This window comes from Dermochelys coriacea, chromosome 3, assembly GCF_009764565.3.
Source record: "Dermochelys coriacea isolate rDerCor1 chromosome 3, rDerCor1.pri.v4, whole genome shotgun sequence".
NCBI classification, from domain to species: Eukaryota; Metazoa; Chordata; order Testudines; family Dermochelyidae; genus Dermochelys; species Dermochelys coriacea.
In genome coordinates, this window is record NC_050070.1 from 85,863,461 (window position 1) to 85,883,397 (window position 19,937).

Genomic DNA, 19,937 nt, shown 5'->3' on the forward strand with positions numbered 1-19,937 from the left:
CCATCCTCAAACTTACAAATAAAGCTGTAAGACAAGTTATGTTTTGCTGTTCTCCCAAATTAAAATCTTTAAAGGAACAGTTACAATATGCATTTTTTACACAATATATTAACAGCTTTATTTATATATTTCAACTGGTAAAAAGCAGCATTTTTTGAACTATTAGCTTTGAATATATTTGATGATGTTGCTAATATTTCTCTGCAGATGGAAATGAAGGTTATTCACCTGTACCTAGAGTTCTTTAAGATGGACTCTACACGTTAACACCAATGGAACGTGCCAGTGTTGCAACTCTGACTGTGGAACATTTCACAACAGTGTCATCTGGAATGTTCTTGCACCTGCTCCTCCCACCTGAATATTCCTGAATATTCTGAAGGCAAGGCTATGGGGAAGATGGTGAAAGGACTCCTAAAGCAGAAGACAACTTATCAGGTTCCAGATCCGCATCCTGGTATTGAGTAGGTCCCATCATTGTTTCCTCTGACAACATATGGGACAACCACTGGGGAATGCTCTCTATACTCCAGTAATAGAGATGGATTTGGGAGCAAAGGATCCAATGTATAAGGCTTCCACTGATTTCCAGGAGGGGTGGGTCCCTGTAAGACAAGTATGTTCAACACCCCCAAAATATGTAGGTGAGGGCCAGTAAAGCCATCTGGCTCAAGGCTCTGCCAAGACCGCCAATAATCTTCATCAGATTTCCATTTATAGTACCTATATGGGGTAAAGGTATGGTCTGTAGCTATATGAACTGAGGAGCATCTGTGTAGTGTTTGCTCTGATACCCTTTCTTTTCACATGTTGGGAGCTGGGATTGTAAAGAATGGCTACTTATCTTGTATAGTAACTAGAGTACTTCCAGGTGTATGGTTCCTATCTATACTACCACCTGAGCAGCCTCTTGTGAGAAGCGTCCCTGAAGAGGATGGTCCTTATGCCACTTTTTTAGTGGACAGTGGTCTCAGAGAACAGTTGACTGACAGTGCCAAGGAACAAGTATCGTGTTCTCTTCAAGCTTCTGACAAACCTGCACTGTGGTGCAGAGTCTCACCTGACAGAGTGAATTGTGAAAGAAATCCTTTTTTTAGAAGAGGACTTAGAAAGGGATTTTTCACATTGTCCTTGTGAGAGTGTTTACTCTTACCCCCTTCATGTCTCCCCTATTTTCTTCTAGAGTCCTTAACTCTGCTGGCAGTGGTCCCAGAGCTGAAGACAACTGTACTTGAAAGGGCACTTCCTGTTGCATTTGCCCAATGCACAGAGAGCCTGATGGGCTGGGGTCAGACTCTGGTTTCATTGAGCAATCACCAGGAAGTTTGGGGTCTGAACTCCTGGGATTGGCTAGTTCAGTGAAGGAAAGTCTGGCAGATGTTATAGCTGGGTGAGGTCTGAGCTTCCCTGAAGCAATACAAACAAGTGTCATAGCTGTCACTAACCAGGAAGTCCCAGAGGAAGACCATGCAGTTCTTGAAGCCCAGGTCCTTGGGCACGCTAGGCACCCGAGGCATGCTAGGATTGGGAGGGTGGCAGGAGGACCCTCAAACCTTCAAAAGTTCTCCAAAACTAACACTAAAACTTTGGCAGAAAAAGAGAAACTATTTATAACTAATAAAACAAAGAGTGCTAGCTGAAGCTATGGACACTGGAGAAGTTCTGTCTGAGAACAAGCAGTAGAGAAGGAATTACAGATGCGGTTGGTTCACACCGCCCCTTATACCATCAATTCAGAACACAAGGAGAAGGGTGTAAGCACGGATCAATGACCACTGTTAATGAAAATCTTCTGGTCTCAGGTGAATAGAACTTGTGCACACCTCACATGGAATACACATAGGAACCACCACTCAAAGAAGAAATTAACCTACTTGTCACAATCTGATTCAGTGTCAGATTGTGTATCCAATCTTGGATCCGAGGCAATAAATAGAGTGGAAATTAGTGGCCTTGGCATTCCTAAAACTGAAAAGGGAGAAACAATCTTCCCTGGTGAGGTCTAGGGGAGGGAGTAAAAAGTGTTGGTGATCTTTTCCCCTTTGAGGAAGAGGGAGAAGGAAGTGGCCCTGAGACTTTTCTTATACTCCCCTTATCACTCTGACCCCTGGATGAAGGGACACATGAAACTTTCTCAGTTGACTCTAAGTGCAGATCTGAACAATGTACCTTCGGCAACTAATGTTACAGTAGATGCTGACAGCACCTAGGAGGTGGAGCTAACATTCAAAACTGATATGCTTGTACCCTAGGGGTACGACTCTTCTTTAGGGATTTGCTCTATGTCATGGCCTTAACCTCTGGCCTCAGTTCGCAAAGTATTTTTGGAACTGACCTTGAGGGAACCAAGAGAGACCGAGAACAGTTCTTGGCTCTGCTAACAGGAACTGTATCTCGTGCCACACTTTTATCCAGAAGTGGAGACATTGGATTCAAAGGGGCATTCTTTTAGGACTGGCTATGCTAACACAGGCTGACACCTGTAGGGTTCTGCTATTTCTAGGCTTATGATCCAATGGCTTACGATCTTTCAGTACCTAAGATTTTGCTTTCACTCCAGAAGTGGAAGACAGTACCTTTGTCAGCATCTTGGATTTTTTATTCCTTGAGAGCTAAGGTACTGTTCCAGCCTCTCAGTGCTCACAAAACCAGTGTTTAAGAAACCAGAGGGTTTTGCTGCAATTGCCTCCTGAAGTAGTAAGGCTTGGAGGTGGTTCTGATGCTTCTTGCCAGCTCTTGTGGTGAAAGTGCTGTAGTTTGCACAAAGTGAAGGAGAATGTCCTTCCCCCAAACAAGCTAGACATCTCATGTGGTCGTCCAAAGCAGGGACAAAAGGTTCACCACTTAAATACTGGCCTCTTCCCCTTCAGATTCACCATAGGATCCATAAGCCCACACCAAGGTGTGGCAAGTAATAAAAACTAATAATGGAAATAATTTTATAAAGAAAATAAGCTAAATTTCTAACACTAATCCTAACTAACTCAGAAATCTAATGTACTGAGTCTTCAAAGAGGTTGACTCTGGGACAGAGCAGCCTGGAGAGGCTCCTGGTCTGTCTGCTGCTGCAGTGGGAAGGAACTGAGGCAGCTGGAGCACCACACAGTTTTTATAACCTGGCCCTCAGAATATTCAGGAACCATGAGGAGAGGAACAGCAGGGGGCACAAGCATGCTCCAACAGGCACTGCTATGAAATATTCCACTATCAGAGTTGCACCACCTGCACACCCTTGAGTGGGAATGTGTAGAGGCCACTCAAAGAATTCCTCTGCCTGAAACAAAGCTTCTTTGTTCAACATGCTCTGCAGCACTTCGTTATGCCTTCCAGTTTAGTTGCTTGTTTAGGAAGTTTAAAGGTAAACTGACAGATATTGCAACCCTATATACAGGGACCAATATACAAAATTTCTGAATGTTTATGTATAACTGTGTTCTACTACATGATGGGGGAGGGGGTTATCTCAGTTCCTCCAGGAGCTAAAAACACTGGGGGCTGATTATCCCTGGGATTGTAAACAACTCCAGAAAAGTTCCACCCTCTGTGTTTTCCAGAGACAAAGAGAGAGGCTTTTGGTATAAAAGGATGAGTTGAAACTAACTGGTGGTCTTCCTTTTGATTCAGCAAATGGATAGAACCTTCTGTCCAAGCAAAGGCCCCACCCCTTGCTGAAGGCCTGGAAGGAACATTGGCCTATTAGACTCCCCATATGGAAAATAGGTGATTTCTGGTACATTTAGTAAGTGTGTACGTTCATTTATTGTTTTTAATGTTTTTTCTGTAATGCTTTGGCCCTACATATAAATGTGCTTACCTTGGAAGAGCTGTATTGTCACTGGTAAAAACATTGGGGGGGGAGGGATAGCTCAGTGGTTTGAGCATTAGCTTGCTAAACCCAGGGTTGTGAGTTCAATCCCTGAGGGGGCCATTTGGGGCAAAAATTGGGGATTGGTCCTGCTTTGAGCAGGGGGTTGGACTAGATGATCTCCTGAGGTCCCTTCCAACCCTGATATTCTATGATTCTATTCTATGATTCTATGATCGTTATTGTCCTAAGCTAAGCACAGGCACTGGCTGTTAGGCAGACTGGCTTGCTGGGGATATCACAGTGTGTAGCAGGGGACTGTGCAGTCTTTAATCCTGGTCAGAGGGGAGTGGGACAATAATTGCTACCCAGAGATAGGTGACAGCTGGAGACCTGACTGAGCACTTCTGGAATGCACCACAGAAGGAATACACATACAGTTATCCTGAAACTGTAAACAACTTCACTTCCCTATACAGTAACTTACCAATTGCTTTTGTGTAATGTCTGGCACCAAGTAACAGTTCTGGAGCTCTATACCAGAACGTCACCACAACTGGATCCAAATCTGCTAAAGGTTTCAGAGGTGAATTGAACAATCTTGCAAAACCCATGTCAGCTGAAAAATAAATATTAAAACATTTGTTTGACTATACGTAAGTCACACAATGACAAGCAATATTTATAGGCATGATAAGCAAGATGTTTATTAGAACACAATGTAACCTAATATGATTGAACGCTGTAAATCATAGTTACTAGATATCTGACTGAATTACTTCAAATTATACTGGGCCCAACTCCATTGACTTCAATTAAGTGATACCGTTATGTAACATTTAAAAGGTGGCTTCATTGTGGAACTGTAGTACAGTAAAACAATTATATCATAGCCATAATCAGAGCAGTTCAGGTGGATTACTATTTTATCCTAACTGATGTGAACATTCCCACCCAATACCTAAAAATAGCATACATTTGCTATATTAAAAACAAATTTTATATCCTCTTTATTATTGACTAGTACCTGCATAGTATATAATTAGATACGTGACTAATAGCTTCCACAGTGATTTTGTGTTTCCACTTTGATGCTTAATAGTTTTTTGTTGAATAGGGAAATCTTCAAATGAAAAGGGCACCATCTCTTTAAATTTTATATGCTAACTATGTCGGAGGAAATGTAGCATTGTTAGATACCGTATTAATTCTTAGTTACAATAATTCCACTAGTGCTCCACAATTCTTAGATATTGAACTTTTTTCGTTTACCAAAAATAGATTTCCTGTAATTGCATTAACCAAAATGTGAACAGGTTGTAAAACCAGTACTTAAAAACATAAGAATTGCCATACCGTATCAGACCAATTATCCAGTTATCTTTCTAGTCCAGTAACCTGTCTCCAAAAGTCACCAGTATCAGAATGGTACGTAGAAGTTGCAAGAAGCCTGTGTTGGGCAATTATTGATAAACACAGCCACAAGAAAAATTTCTACTTAACTGTTGATAGTTAGTATTTGGTTTACGCCCTGAAGCATGCCCTCATCTATACTTTTATCCAATCTAGGGTAAGTGTAGATGTCCTCATTATCTATATAAATGTCTAATCCTTGCTAAATTCTTAACTTCAAACATACTTTTTGGCCAATATTCAGTTTAATTAGGAGTTGTGTACAAAATCTTGTTATTAAGAATACAGTGAATTTTAGAATGTTATGTTATTCTAAACTACCACATTGCGTAGAAAGTTCATTATTCATTGTATATCTAATGAATATGTTATTGAAAGGGTTACCTATTTTCACTCTTCCTCTTTCAGGACCTTCTCCCATTACCAGAATGTTTGCTGGTTTCTGAAAAATAAAAAGCAGAATATTCAACTGACTGACACCTTATGAGGAAGGCAATCAAAACCCGGGGTAAATTGCTCAAATGGTTAATTACCCTCACTATTAAAAATGGCACCTTATTTCTAGTCTGAATTTGTCTAACTTCAACTTCCAGTCATTGGATCATGTTATATGTTTTTCTGCTAGACTTAAGATCTCCTTATTATCAAATTTCTACTCTTCCTGTAGATACTTATGGACTGTGATTAAATCACTCCTTAACCTTCTCTTTGATAAACTACACAGATGGAACATCTTAGATCTTTCACTATTAATGCAGGTTTTCCAATTCTTTTATCAGTCTCGTGGCTCTTCTTTGAATCCTCTCCAATTTTTCAACATCCTTCTTGAATTCTGCACACCAAAATTGGACACAATATTCTAGTAGTAGTTGCATCAGTGCAGAATACAGAGCAATATAACCTCCCTGGTTCTACTCACCAGTCCCCCGTTTATGCATCCTACAATCACATTAGCCCTTTTAGCCAGTGTCACACAAGCAGCACATATTCAGTTGATTAGCAACTATAACACTTAAGAATTTTTCAGTCACTGTTTCCCAGGATAGAGTCCCTGTCACAGGTTGTCTAGCCCTTTAAGGCAAGCCAGGCACAGCCTTGCCTGTGACCATCACACTCAGCTCGGGATAGCTGTCTGGAGTCTTAAAAGTCTGCAGGGGATCAGTGAGAGGGGATCACCGACCTGTGAACACAGTCTGGGGGTGGAGACCCAGGAGAGAGGAGCAAAGGGGAGTTCCTGCTCTCTGGGAAGGGCCTGGTAAAGTCAGGCTAGAAGATATCCACAGGCAGCAGAGGAGGGCAGCCTATAGTGGGGGAAACTTGCTGGGAAGAAACAATATAGGAAGAAGCTCTGCAGGACCTAGGGGTTGCAGGCGAAAGGCAAAGAACTTCAGAGTAGCGCAAGAGGGCAGAAGAATTATGAGTGCGTATTTCTATTTGAACTTATAGGCAAATCTTTCTTATACTAGAAGGGGATGCAAAAAGAAAAGGAGTACTTGTGGCACCTTAGAGACTAACAAATTTATTTGAGCACAAGCTTTCATGAGCTACAGCTCACTTCATCGCATGCATGCAGTGGAAAATATAGTGGGGAGATTTTATAAACACAGAGGACAATAAACAATGAGTATTACCATTCACACTGTAACGAGCGTGATCAGGTAAGGTGAGCTATTACCAACAGGAGAGAAAAAAAACAAAACAACAAACCACCACCTTTTGTAGTGATAAACAAGGTGGGCCACTTCCAGCAGTTGACAAGAATGTGTGAGGAACAGTGGGGGGGAAATAAACATGGGGAAATAGTTTTACTTTGTGTAATGACACATCCACTCCCAGTCTTTATTCAAGCCTAATGTAACAGTGTCCAGTTAAGTAACCTGGCCAGAGGGCCAGGCTATGGAGAACCCAGACAGATAGGCTCTTATGGGACCAAGGAAGTGGTTACTGGGGAGGGTGGGAGAGGGGGATGGTAGAGACAAGAACCCCTGCAACACCACAACCTTATGCCAGGGAGTTCTATGGCAGTCAGTGCAATTGCATACAGTCCACCATTCTGCAAGTATGGCCTACATTCTTTGTTCCCAGATATATGACTTTACATTTGGCTGTAAAGAAACACCTATTGTTTGCTTGAGCGTAGTTTATCAAGTCATCCAAATCACTCTATGTCAGTTACCTGTCCTCTTCATAATTTTCCACTCCCCCAATCTCTGTGCCATCTGCAAACCTTATCAGTGATGATTTTGTGTTTTCTTCCCAGTCATCAATAAAAATATTAAATAGCATAGGACCAAGAACAGATCCCTGAGAGTTCTCACTAGAAATACACTGCAATAATAGTTAACATTGTCCTTTGCACAAAACCTCTTCATCTGCTTTTAATTAAACTTTATTTTTTTAAAACACTTATAAATAATTAAAATGTCAGCAATTTCTACAGTGAGGCACAAGCAGGAACCCAAGAACACTGTCAAGAACATTTAGATTTCTTGAATGGTAGCCCATGAAGTCCTTGTCTTGGGCTAGGTCCACACAATTTTTTTTGTTGATCATGAATGTGATTTTTATTAAATGTCATTTTTATACCAACAAAAGCCCTCATGTGGAAGCAGTTATCCCAGCAAAATGTGCTTTTGCCAGTATAGCTAATTTTGTTAGGGGAACCGGTATAAGCTGTACCAGCAAAAGCAATCTTTTGCCAGAGTGTCTACAGCATAGCTATACAGACAAACCTTTTCTAGTGCAGATTAAGCCTTCGCTGATAATACAAAGTCTTTATAAGCATCTCATGCAATCTGCAACTGTTCAAAGCAAACAAATTGTCCATTCCAAACATTAGCTATATAAAATGTGCATAATACTTTACAACAATTATTGTACAATTCAACAATAAGCAGGGCTTAGACTTCCCTAAACATGAATACACATATTTTGGAAGATTTTCTACTATTGTATTAACAGCTACAAAAAAAATGAATGAGATTTTAAATGTGAAATTATTTAAATAGAGGGATACACAACAGCAACCTTCAAAGCATAACTTTAGATACTTTCATTCAAACATTATCATGAAGTAGGTTTAAATATACAGTTCAAAACTGCTGGCAACTCACCAAGTCACATCAGGTTTGACTTTCTCCAAGAATTAGAAGAGACAGTGAACAAAACTCATGCCATAATCTCAATCAGTTTATCAATTCCTAACACCATATCCCTGAAGTTAAAAGAAGATTTTCTCAAAGTCTCTTAACAGAGAATGCATTTGACAAGGATAGTATCAATTTTAGCACACGGTTATTGCAAAAAATATAGACCACAGTCTCTTCAGCAAATCTAGGCAAAATGAAAAAGATGATGCTTGCTCTCACTTTGCACACGCAGATGAACTTTTAACTATAATTAAATGGACATTTAAGGAAAAGTGGGCAAACCCTTACTGTAAATATCAAATTGGCCATAGCAGACATTGTCCAAGTTGAAAGCACCTCAGAAGTTAGTGCCTATGAGGTGTCTGTCAGTGGACAAATGAATGTAGTAGTCATTACATAGGCATACTCAAAAAGTTGTGTAAAATGTAAGCAACTTGGAGCAGGAACTGTCTAGTGTAGCCCCGATCTGGATGAAATCTCTACATTACAACAATATAAATGTTAAATAACAAATAATATTCGCATGTTACCTACAGTAAGTAAATATTCAAATAAGGACACTTGCCAAGCACAGTTGAGGATGATGGATGATTGCTGTCCACTTAAGTTAAGGCTGCTCAATTTTCAGAGCAGACATCCAGTGAAATCATAAAAAGAAAAGGAGTACTTGTGGCACCTTAGAGACTAACAAATTTATTTGAGCATAAGCTTTCGTGAGCTACAGCTCACTTCATTGGATGCATCCAATGAAGTGAGCTGTAGCTCACGAAAGCTTATGCTCAAATGAATTTGTTAGTCTCTAAGGTGACACAAGTACTCCTTTTTTTTTGTGAATACAAACTAACATGGCTGCTACTCTAAAGTGAAATCATAAGCAGCTGTTCACATGTACCCATCATGCTACTGCCACTACTACAGTAACTCCTCACTTAACGTTGTAGTTATGTTCCTGAAAAATGCTTTTAAGCAAAACAATGTTAAGCGAATCCAGTTTCCCCATAGGAACTATTGTCAGTGGTGGTGGGGGGGGGGAATTAGGATCCAGGGAAATTTTTTTCGCAAGACAAGACATTATATAAATATATACACAGTATAAGTTTTAAAACAACAATTTAATACTGAACATAGCAATGATGATTGTGAAGTTTGGTTGAGGTGGTGGAGTCAGAGGGTTGGCTATTTCCCAGGGAATGCCTTGCTGCTAAATGATGAACTAGCACTTGACTGAGCCCTCAAGGGTTAACATATTGTTGTTAATGTAGCCTTACTCTACAAGGCAGCACGAATGGAGGGAAGAGACACAACAGACACATGGCAGTGGCTGCAAACTTTCCCTGCGGAAACTGAATGTGATGATGAATCCATGCTATCCCTTTGGAGTGCACCACTCCCTCCACTTTCCAAAGTGCCAAGCGGTGCATGTGTATGTGCACGCGCAAGAGAGAGACAAACACACACACGGTGTGTGTGTGCAAGCGTGTGTGTGAGAAAGAGATGTGTATTGCCCCTTTAAGTACGCTGACCCCACTCTAAGTACACTGCCTTTTAAGTATATCAGCAAGTTGAGACAGCAGCTGCTACCAGCAAGCTCCCTCAGTCCTGAGCCCTATGGTGTCCCCCGCCTGCTCTGTGGAGGTGGGATACAGGAGTGGGGAGAGGGGAACACCCTGACATCAGCACCCCTCTTCTCCCCCACCACCTGCACAGCAAGCAGGAGGCTCCCGGGAGCAGCTCCAAGGCAAAGGGCAGGAGCAGCACACAGCAGTGTGGGGAGGGACACCTGAACTACCCGGCACTTGGTAGCCTGCTGGGTGGCTGCCGCACAGAGAACTTAGGGGAGCTGATAGGGGGGCTGCCGGCCCACCCTGGTTCCAAACCCCCGCCAGCAAGCTCCAACGGGCTGCTCTTTCTGCAAGCAGTGGACAAAGCAGGCAGCTGCCAAACAACATTATAAGGGAGCATTGCACAACTTTAAACAAGCATGTTCTCTAATAGATCTGCGACGTAACAACAAAACAATATTAACTGGGAGGACGTTAAGTGAGGAGTTACTCTAAAAGCTGATATTGTGTTTCTAGGGAAGAGCATGTCCAATTTCAGGCACCATGACATAATTAAACTGCTGAATCACTGCATAAAGCACTCGATCACAGACCTAAGAGTGGCTATACTTCAACAAAAAAGCTTCAAAAACAGACTCCAACGAGAGACTGCTGAATTGGAATTAATTTGCAAACTGGATACAATTAACTTAGGCTTGAATAGAGACTGGGAATGGATGAGTCATTACACAAAGTAAAACTATTTCCCCATGGTATTTCTCCCCCCCCACCCCACCCCCACTGTTCCTCTGATATTCTTGTTAACTGCTGGAATTAGCCTACCTGCTTGTCACCATGGAAGGTTTTCCTCCTTTCCCCCCCCTGCTGTTGGTGATGGCTTATCTTAAGTGATCACTCTCCTTACAGTGTGTATGATAAACCCATTGTTTCATGTTGTGTGTGTGTGTGTGTGTGTGTGTGTGTGTGTGTGTGTGTGTGTGTGTGTGTGTGTGTGTGTGTAAATCTCTCCTCTGTTTTTTCCACCAAATGCATCCGATGAAGTGAGCTGTAGCTCACGAAAGCTTATGCTCTAATAAATTTGTTAGTCTCTAAGGTGCCACAAGTACTCCTTTTCTTTTTGCGAATACAGACTAACACGGCTGCTACTCTGAAATAAAGCATTAGTATATTCTGTTTCCGGCTAGTCCGTATGATGTCAGTAGTGCCAGGTAAAGTGTAATTTTTGACAATTGTGACAAAGCTCTGTCCTTGCCTCCGTGGGTCACGCGTTTCCTGGCGGATTTCGCTAGCCTCAGAGGCTCACTGTGACCCTCCACATAACCCTTCTTTCTCTAGAGACAAGGGTCAAGTCTATTGAGCCATTTTCATCATAATCCAGCGAGGGAGGTGGGGAGAAGTTATCCTTCCTTGCACAGTCTCTGTTGTCTCCCAGTCTCAGTGATTAAACAGGGGGCAAAGGTGGGGGGGAGCCCGTGCCCACCCTCTACTCCGGGCTCCAGCCCAGGGACCCTAATAGTATCAGCTATAGTAGCTGACCTTTTAGAAACATGACATGTACAATTCCCTGGGCTACTTCCCCCACAGCAGCCCTCACTTCCTCAAGCTCCCCTTCACCCTTACCTCAGGGCCTCCTTCCTTGTGCCTGATATGGTGTGTACTACTCAGCCTCTCCAACAGCGCAACTTCTTCCCACAGCTCCTGACATGCACACCCACCTGACTGACTGGGAGGCTTTTAACTAGTTTCAGCCAGCCCCTGATTGTCTTCAGGTGTCCCAATCAACATAGCCTTCTCCCTGCCTTCTGGAAAGTTTTTAATGGGCCCCAGGTGTCTTAATTAACCTGGAGCAGCTGCCATTTCACTTAACCTGGTACCAGGGATTTATTTAGCCTGGAGCTAATATATCTATCTCCCACTACTTTTCTATAGCCATCTGGCCTTGCCCCGTCACACAATATAATAAATGGCTCCACTTCAACACCGTGGGCCATACATCACATTGCCTTGAGAACATAAAAACCGAAAGATGATGTGTGCCAAAATGATGTACTGGAAGACCCCTGGAACAGCTTAGAAGAGAAAGACAGCCACTAGAGAAGTATATTGCATTAAATATTAAGCAAGGTACAATTAATCCCTTAAATATGTGATGCTTAAAGCATCATAACTGCAAAGATACCTGATGAACAGTGCTTAGCTAAATGTTGATTTTGATCTTGTGACTGAAATAAAGACTAGAGAAGCACATTATGCACTTCCCCCTAGGGAGATTTTTCACATTTCACACTAAGAAATAAGATGTTCAGTCTAGAAACTTCCCTTGCCCTTTTTCCTTATTAATATACTGGCACAAGCCACGCTTGCTTAATCAAGTTGTGTTTATTTTGTTCTCAAAGGCATCTATTCACAATATATTTGTGTTGCTACCTTGACAATCATAGCAGTTTTAAGTGGAATATAATAAAATAAATGTCACTGATACGGTGAGGATATTCTGATCACTATAGTAAAGAAAGTGCATTAACTTTTTGGAGAAAAATTTGTAAGTATAAGCAGTTATTTAAAAATCCCCAAGCATCAGACTGATCTACTACAACTAAAAATCAAAGCAGTTATCAAAAACAACCTGCAGAAATCAAGGGGAAGGTGGTGTACATTGTCATTCTTTCATTAAAGTTCCTAAAGCGTGATTCTACTCTGAAAATCATCACTGTCAAAAATGGAACCTTCATACTCAACAGATGGGTTCCACTGTGTATTCAGAATCCTATCTGCTTAGCTTACTGACTAAAGTAAATTTTTTACTATATTTTAAATCTGTTAACATAACATAGTTAATAATATTGTGGGAGATGGAGACGGGGTCTACATATGCCCCTATCACCATCAGAATTGTTACATAAATTCCCACTTCAGAAGCCTGATTCTGGGTGACTGTGGGCTAGAACGAACCCAAAATAACTTAGATTCTGGGTTGAGTTTTGCAAGTCTGGCAATCATTTATTTATAAACTGCAAAGATCTGACCTGGAAGTAAGTTGGGCAAAAAAGAATCCCACAGTGTTGTTTTTATGTACTCGTATAGCAGAACTGCAACTTAACGATTGACAGTGTGGCATCAGGAGATGTGCTCAGGACAAAATAACAGAAAGCAAGCAGAACTTTAGTATAACAGGACTCACAGAACAGCTGACTTCCTAGGCTCATGTTACAACCTGCACTGATCTCAAGATTGTTCAAGAGGTTGTTTCTCCGAAGAGAATTATATTTTAGCCCAGCAACTAAAATATTAAATGGCTCACAATAATGCACATAGGCTATGGTGGAATCCACGTTAGTAGCTGTTTTCCTATTACTTAAAAAAACTGGGAATAGTCTATATATTGTTGTGATAAAGATTCCTGCACTGTATTTAATTAATCTGGAGATAGAACTCTGCTGCAACAACTAGCAAAGAAGTGTGCCTAAGCTGATTTCTGAGCTGGTTAGTCTGCTGATTTGATCACATTCTTTTGAATGTTTTTTCTATACAAAGTTTTAAAAGTTGTTAAGGAATTCCATGTGGGTGTTTTATGATTCTAAAATATACAATAGCATACAGAACCAGATATCACACAGCAACAAGGTATTGTGAATAAAATCAACAGGGGGCCAAATTCAATAACATCAGGGATGAATCTATCCCAGGGGTCGGCAACCTTTGAGAAGTGGTGTGCCAAGTCTTCATTACTTTAAGTACTTCATTACTTCATTTACATGCGTGCCAGTCATAAATTTTACATTTACAGGGCCCCCCCGACTGAACCCCGGGCCAGCAGTGGGCTGAGTAGGGCTGGTGGCGGGGATCCTGGCTGGCAGGTGCTGGCGGACAGAACCCCAGACCGGCAGTGCGGGCGGCAGACGGAACCCCAGACCAGCAGGACGCTGAGCTGCTTAGCCTGCTGCCAGTCTGGGGTTCCGTCCACCAGCCCCTGTCAGCTGGGGTCCCGGACACCGGTCCTGCTCAGCCCGCTGCCTGCCCAGGGTTCCGTCCATTCAGGCCAGCAGCAGGCTGAGTGGGACCAGCAGCCTGGCTGGCAGCAGAGTGCAACTAAAAATTGGCACGCGTGCCGCAAGTTGCCGACCCCTGATCTATCCTAATGCTGTGTTTTTATGTACAGTATGATATTTATAAATTTAGGCCAAAAATTTCAAAGCTAGGTGCCTATATTTAGTCACCTAAATCATTATACAAGCACTTAAATAAAATAAATGGCCTGATTTTCAGAGATGCTTGGCACCCACAACTCCCTTTATCTTTGGAAGTAAATGTTGGAGATATGTCCAATCAGCAGCTATACTGTTATACAACTCTCTCTTGCCGGAGACTACGAAAATATTGAAGAAAATATGCAAAAATGTGTTCTGAATATATAGATACGGTCCTCTCCAAAAACGTGTGTACTGGAATTTGCTACTTAATTAAATCTTCCAGTGAAAAGCAAGAAATGGATACCAGTTCTCTAATGGTAACAAAACATATAATACTCAAAAATGAAACTCTAATTTGCCATCTGTGTATTCAGATTAGTTGAAAGAACTGCCAAAAGGAGAAAATTTTACAGGGGTGAAAAAGGTAGGGGAAATGCTCTAAAATATGGCCTGATCTGGAGGCATTAATGTGAATGTGTATATTTTATAACTGAGGTCATTTCTGAAAATAGTATTGCTTAGATTACATTGGTCAAATTCATTTCACTATATTTTTCTTTATATTTGTGCTTTTTTGAAAAATAACATTGAAAATATATATAGGCCAACATTCCTGTTGATGTCCTGCATGGCAAAAATTGGCTAGCTTGGCTGTTTTATGATTAAATACTATATATACAGGAAGCTGGATTTTATACCTTTTATCCATACACATGCAAAAGTATGACTTACTCTGGAGGTCTTAGTCATAAAAATCAACTTTCTGCTTTAAAATTGAGCTTTTATATTTACATCTTTCCCACATACTCTTCTTAATAAGTACCTAATTAGTGTGGCTTTTCATTAAATATTTTGGGCTATGACTAACTTGGTCATGAGAGGTTACTTTGGCACCTAATGATCTTCCAATATGACCACATTTTTGTACATGCGGTCAGGACTGCATCCAGTATACTACATCCTACAGGTCCACATTGAAAAATTGGAAAGGCTACAGAAAAGAGCCACAAAAATAACTAGAGGACTAGAAAAATGCCTTACAGTGAGAGACTTATGAGCTCAATCTGTTTATTAAAAAGAAGATGGAGAGGTCACTTGATTTCAGTATATAAGTACCTTTATCAGTAGCAAATATCAGGTACTAAAATGGCTCTTTAATCTAATGGAGAATGGCGTAACAAGAACTTGACTAGAAGCGGAAGCCAAATGAATTCAAATTAGAATAGGGCATAGTTTTTTAACAATAAGGACAAACTATCAAGAGAAGTAGTGGACTCTCCATCTCTTGATGTTTTCAAATCTAGACTGGATGCCTTTCTGGAAGGTATGCTTTAGTCAAACATCAAAGTTATTGGGCTCAATTTAGGGGTAACTGGGTAAAAATTTAATGGCCTGTGATATACATGTCAAAGTAGACTATGTAAAGTCCCTTATGGCCTTTACAATCTATGAATCTAACAATTTTGTACAACATTAAAAAATAAACAAGAGAGAGGCAGAATAGCCAGCCAGGGGCTGGCCATTGGTGAATTTCTATTCACACCTCCACAGCACAGGTTATCTTTTTTTGAATGACTTTTAATATACCATTTTTCAAAGGCACTTTTTCTTAAGCAAACATTTACTTTTTGTCCCTTGCATTTGTTGTTTTCTTTCCCTTCACTTTATTTTCCCTTTCTTCTACTATGTGTTTTTCCTTTATCAGCTTATTTGCCACTCAATCTAATTTTGCTATATCGTTTAGTAACCAATTTTTCCCTTTCCTTCTCTTTCCCCTCCATTCCCTTCCTCTTTCTTTTCATATTCTGTGTTCTCTTCTTTTCCTTCCAAATTTCCAGTCTTTCTCTGCTCTTCCTCTATCATTGTTTCCCTTACCCATGTTCCCCATTCCAACCCTCTCAGTACTCTCACAATTTTCCTTTTCTCTCGGTCTCTTCCCTGATCAAAAACATTTATACAGCCCTTCTTCACCCAAAACAAAAATCAATAGGCATGTCCACATGCAACATGCTTTTCCTCTTTCCCTTCCCTACCCCACAAAAATCAACACACATTCGAATTTCCTGCACTGATTAAATTCAAAGAGGAAAAATATTGTATTATGCCAATATCCGGTATGTACAATCTGGTTTCCTGACAGTGACGTGAGTGGATATTTTTCTTAAATAACTGGTTGATAATTCTCCACAGCAACAGCAATTGGTTCTGGCAGTGAGTGGAGACATTCAGAGTTAACAAGGTAATTTGCAGTCTAATAGTACAGCAAGGTGTGCTTAGACGAGACTGTTATGGTAGAGGAGAGATTGGATTTCTTTTTTCTTTTTTTAAACAGCTACAAGACCGCCTTGTGCCAGAACCTATCTGCACATGCATGTATCTTCTACCTCCAATGCTCAAATTTTCTTCACAATTTTTCTGTTGCGGATCACCAGAGAATCTTGGACATCTGTGAGGGGCAACTAGATGCTTCAGCACCAGTGTGTCCAATGTCTGTAGTTTGTGAGTGGTTCTGGTGACTCACTAGATCTTTTTTTCTGATTTTTTTTGGTGGTGATGGTGGTGGGGATTTACTTACAAGAAAGTTTTGGACTTTGACCAGGACATGAGCTTCTACTTGTCTGGAGGCCAGGAGGATTCTGAAATCAGCATTGAGAATATGGTGGTTGGTACAGGATAGGGGTGTATTTTCTGTGCTGTCTTTACCCATGTCCGGTTTAAAAAAAAAATCAGATCCAGGATATGACCAGCTGTTTGTGTAGATCCAGAAACGACCTGTGAGAAACCAAGAGTGAAAAGTACAGAGAGAAAAAATTGGGCTTAAGGTGTTGTCAACAGCGATATTGAAGTCTCTCAGAACAGTAAGACTTAGGAAATTTCATCACCATTTCAGACAGCATCTCAATTCTGATAGGAAACCTTTGCTTTTTGGAGGCCTACATATTAACAGTAGAAACATCTTGGACTTTTCTCTAGATTAGTATGTACTTTGATTTCCTAAAATAATTTTGTCTTGAGATGATCTCTCTTGCATTTGAGGCTGGACTGGACATGCTGGAACATGGTAACAAGGCAATTGAGGAGATGAGGACAGGCGAAGTGGCAGTAATCAAGAAGGGAGGATAAAAAACCATGTAATATTGTAGGCAGATGAAGACTAAAGAATAGAAATGGTCAATATTACAGTGGTTGAAATAACACTTCTGACCCAGTTGCATCCCAATTAATTCACTCTGTACTTTCCTCAAACTCTCCCCTTACTGTGCACACAAAATGCCAGCTGTGAAACAAAGTGACATTGCTGGCTTGCGCAAGTTCAGTTGCTATAGAAACAGCAGAAACAGTAAGAGTTGCAAGTCTCACATTTAAGTTACGAGCAATAAAAAACAATCAGACAAATCCCTGTTGAGATGCATTTGAGGTTTGATTGTATACTAAAGGAACAATTGCAAAAAGAACAGGATCAATAGCAACAAACAACTTGTGTGAAAATTTGAAACATATGCAGCAAGGGGTCTAGATGCCGATATGATTTAGCAAGTTGCTTACAAGAAGTAAATGTAAATTATAGTGTTTTCTCTTCTTCTACTATCAGTGGGCCAGTGGCAATTAACAGATCTCAATGTGAGAGAGCTGGAAATACTGAGGTAACAAGTATTTATTATTTAAGAAAAAAATTTGAAATGCAAACATGAACGTGATCATAAGAACACTGATGTTTATTGAATCAATGTAACTCCTATGAAGTCTTTAACTGGGAGTGGTTGGAGAAGAAAAAAACAAAAAACAAACAAACAAAAGTAAAACTGTCTACAATCTTGAGAGGAACACAATTAATTAGGTCATAACAGGAACAGTATTCTACAATGGATCGTAGCATATTAATTGTAATAACGTTTACTGTTCTTGTACTTAAATACAGTGATACAATTCTTCAGAGATGTGATAAAGAACTACATTCCCATGAGAGCCTCCTTTGGTCATACAGCTTTCCATATACTATTCTTTATTGTTTATACTCAAACAAATGTGTTTCCCTGTTGGAATGTATCACTGGACAAAGAATAATATGAAATAGACATTTTCTATTGTAAAAAAATAAAGTATTTTTCTACATAAAGTTTAAAGTGTTGGTTATTTAACAATTATTTATAGGCTAGGCAGCACAAAACTTTTGCCCTTGGAGACCTATCTAAATTCATTCTTAAGACAAGCAAAAATGAGTTTGGTGGTTTCCTCCTAGTCTTTAGATCACAAACACCCAGATCAGAAAGCCATTAGGCTGCACAGTTTTACACTGACAGTCTGCTACAAAGTAGCCAGTGGTTGCTGAAGGTCAGGATTTAGGTGCACTATCAGATTTGTTTGGAGAAACTTGCACCCTGCTTGCCTGCGCTACCCCAAAATCCCCCATCCACAAGAAATACATTTATACAATAAAATAGAAAAAAGTCATTAAATGGCTTTTAATCAGAAGCTCATCAGAACAAAAATCCACCCTTCAACTCAAAACATTTTAGTCAAACATACTGCATTATTGAACTAAGGTTTGCAGACAATCATCAAACTTATTAATATAGTAATTCAGTCAATAATGGCTCTTTAGCTCTTTAAATCATTTCAACCCTCTAATAGTTTTTGGTGTTCTTTTCTGAGGTCCTTTCACTGCATTTAACTACATGAAACACAGTATTCAGAAACACAGAATAGTATTGTCTTTCCACCATGTATTGTGAGAAAACTGTTTGGTCAACATCTTTCTGGTATTGAGGTACCTCATAGGACACAGTATCTAATTAGTTCTTCACATTGCAATATGATAGGACTACAAAGAAAAGCCAGCTCATATAAGCCTGACAAGATGTCTCTTTTGACAAAATGACTTTCAAAGTTTCTCCCTCCCACCAAATTATCAGCATTTCAAGTTATTTTTCCCCAGATTAATTAGTTCATATTTTCCCAACGTTAACTACATTACATTCTCTGTCCAGATTTTCCCTCTAATTCTTTTTGTATTATATCTCTGTTATACTGCTATTAGCATTAGCTCTCAATGCAGCAGCATCTATGAATTTCATCAAAATGCAGTTCACCATTTCTTCCACAACAATGTTCTATACAAGTATTACATTCAACAAGACCAGACTGATACAGACCACTATAGTGCACACCAGAGCCAGAATTATGTCTAACATCTAGGAAATCTGCACAAAAGGGTAGGAAATCTTTTTTAAAAAACAGTTGGAGATCATTCAACTGAAACTGAAATTAGTCTAAGTCTAAAAAGAAAAAATGAGTAACAGAGGCAAATGTGGTTAAGCAATTAGGTAACAAGAAGAATAAGCCCATGAAGTAAGTAGTGTAATGCAAGGCTTTTAAAATAAAATGATCTAATAAGAACAAAGACGAAGAATGATACAGAAAATAGAAAATTAACAATGGACACTATTAGGCCTAGAATTTCTGGTTTTCTCAATACCACCACCTTGACATCTCCCTTTTTCTTTAAATTGGATGGACATCAGACCAAAAGCTACTACTACTGCAGTGAAAATGGAAATGAAAATAAATATGGATGTTTACAAATATAAAGCCAAGTGTAGCCAGATTTTTATCTTTTAAAGAAGTGTGGCTTCAAAATTCCATATTCATGGGCTGTTTGTTTGGAATATGATTGAAGCATATCTCTGTGGCCAAAGTTGCTGCTTCTCTGAGAACAATCAAAACCTAATTTCACCCTATGCCCTTTTTTTACAATTGATAATGAAGACATCATTTATTGTCTTCTCCCTTACTGAGTCAGATGTCTATCCTCTTCCTC

General features: G+C 40.0%; 1 protein-coding gene across 8 annotated transcripts in view; it reads right to left on the minus strand.

Moving 5' to 3' along the window:
- The window catches only part of CDK19 (cyclin dependent kinase 19), a 239,393-nt gene that overhangs the window by 57,249 nt on the left and 162,207 nt on the right, over nt 1-19,937 (minus strand). For 4 of the 8 annotated variants that reach the window (XM_043510830.1, XM_043510826.1, XM_043510824.1 and 1 more), the window contains 3 exons: nt 16,695-16,755; nt 5,603-5,660; nt 4,293-4,424 (listed from right to left, as the gene is read on the minus strand). In XM_043510830.1, coding sequence (XP_043366765.1) covers nt 4,293-4,424; nt 5,603-5,660; nt 16,695-16,755 — 251 coding nt within the window. The remainder of the gene's footprint in view (nt 1-4,292; nt 4,425-5,602; nt 5,661-16,694; nt 16,756-19,937) is intronic. The other 4 variants (XM_043510831.1, XM_038394441.2, XM_043510829.1 and 1 more) reach the window with 1 other exon arrangement.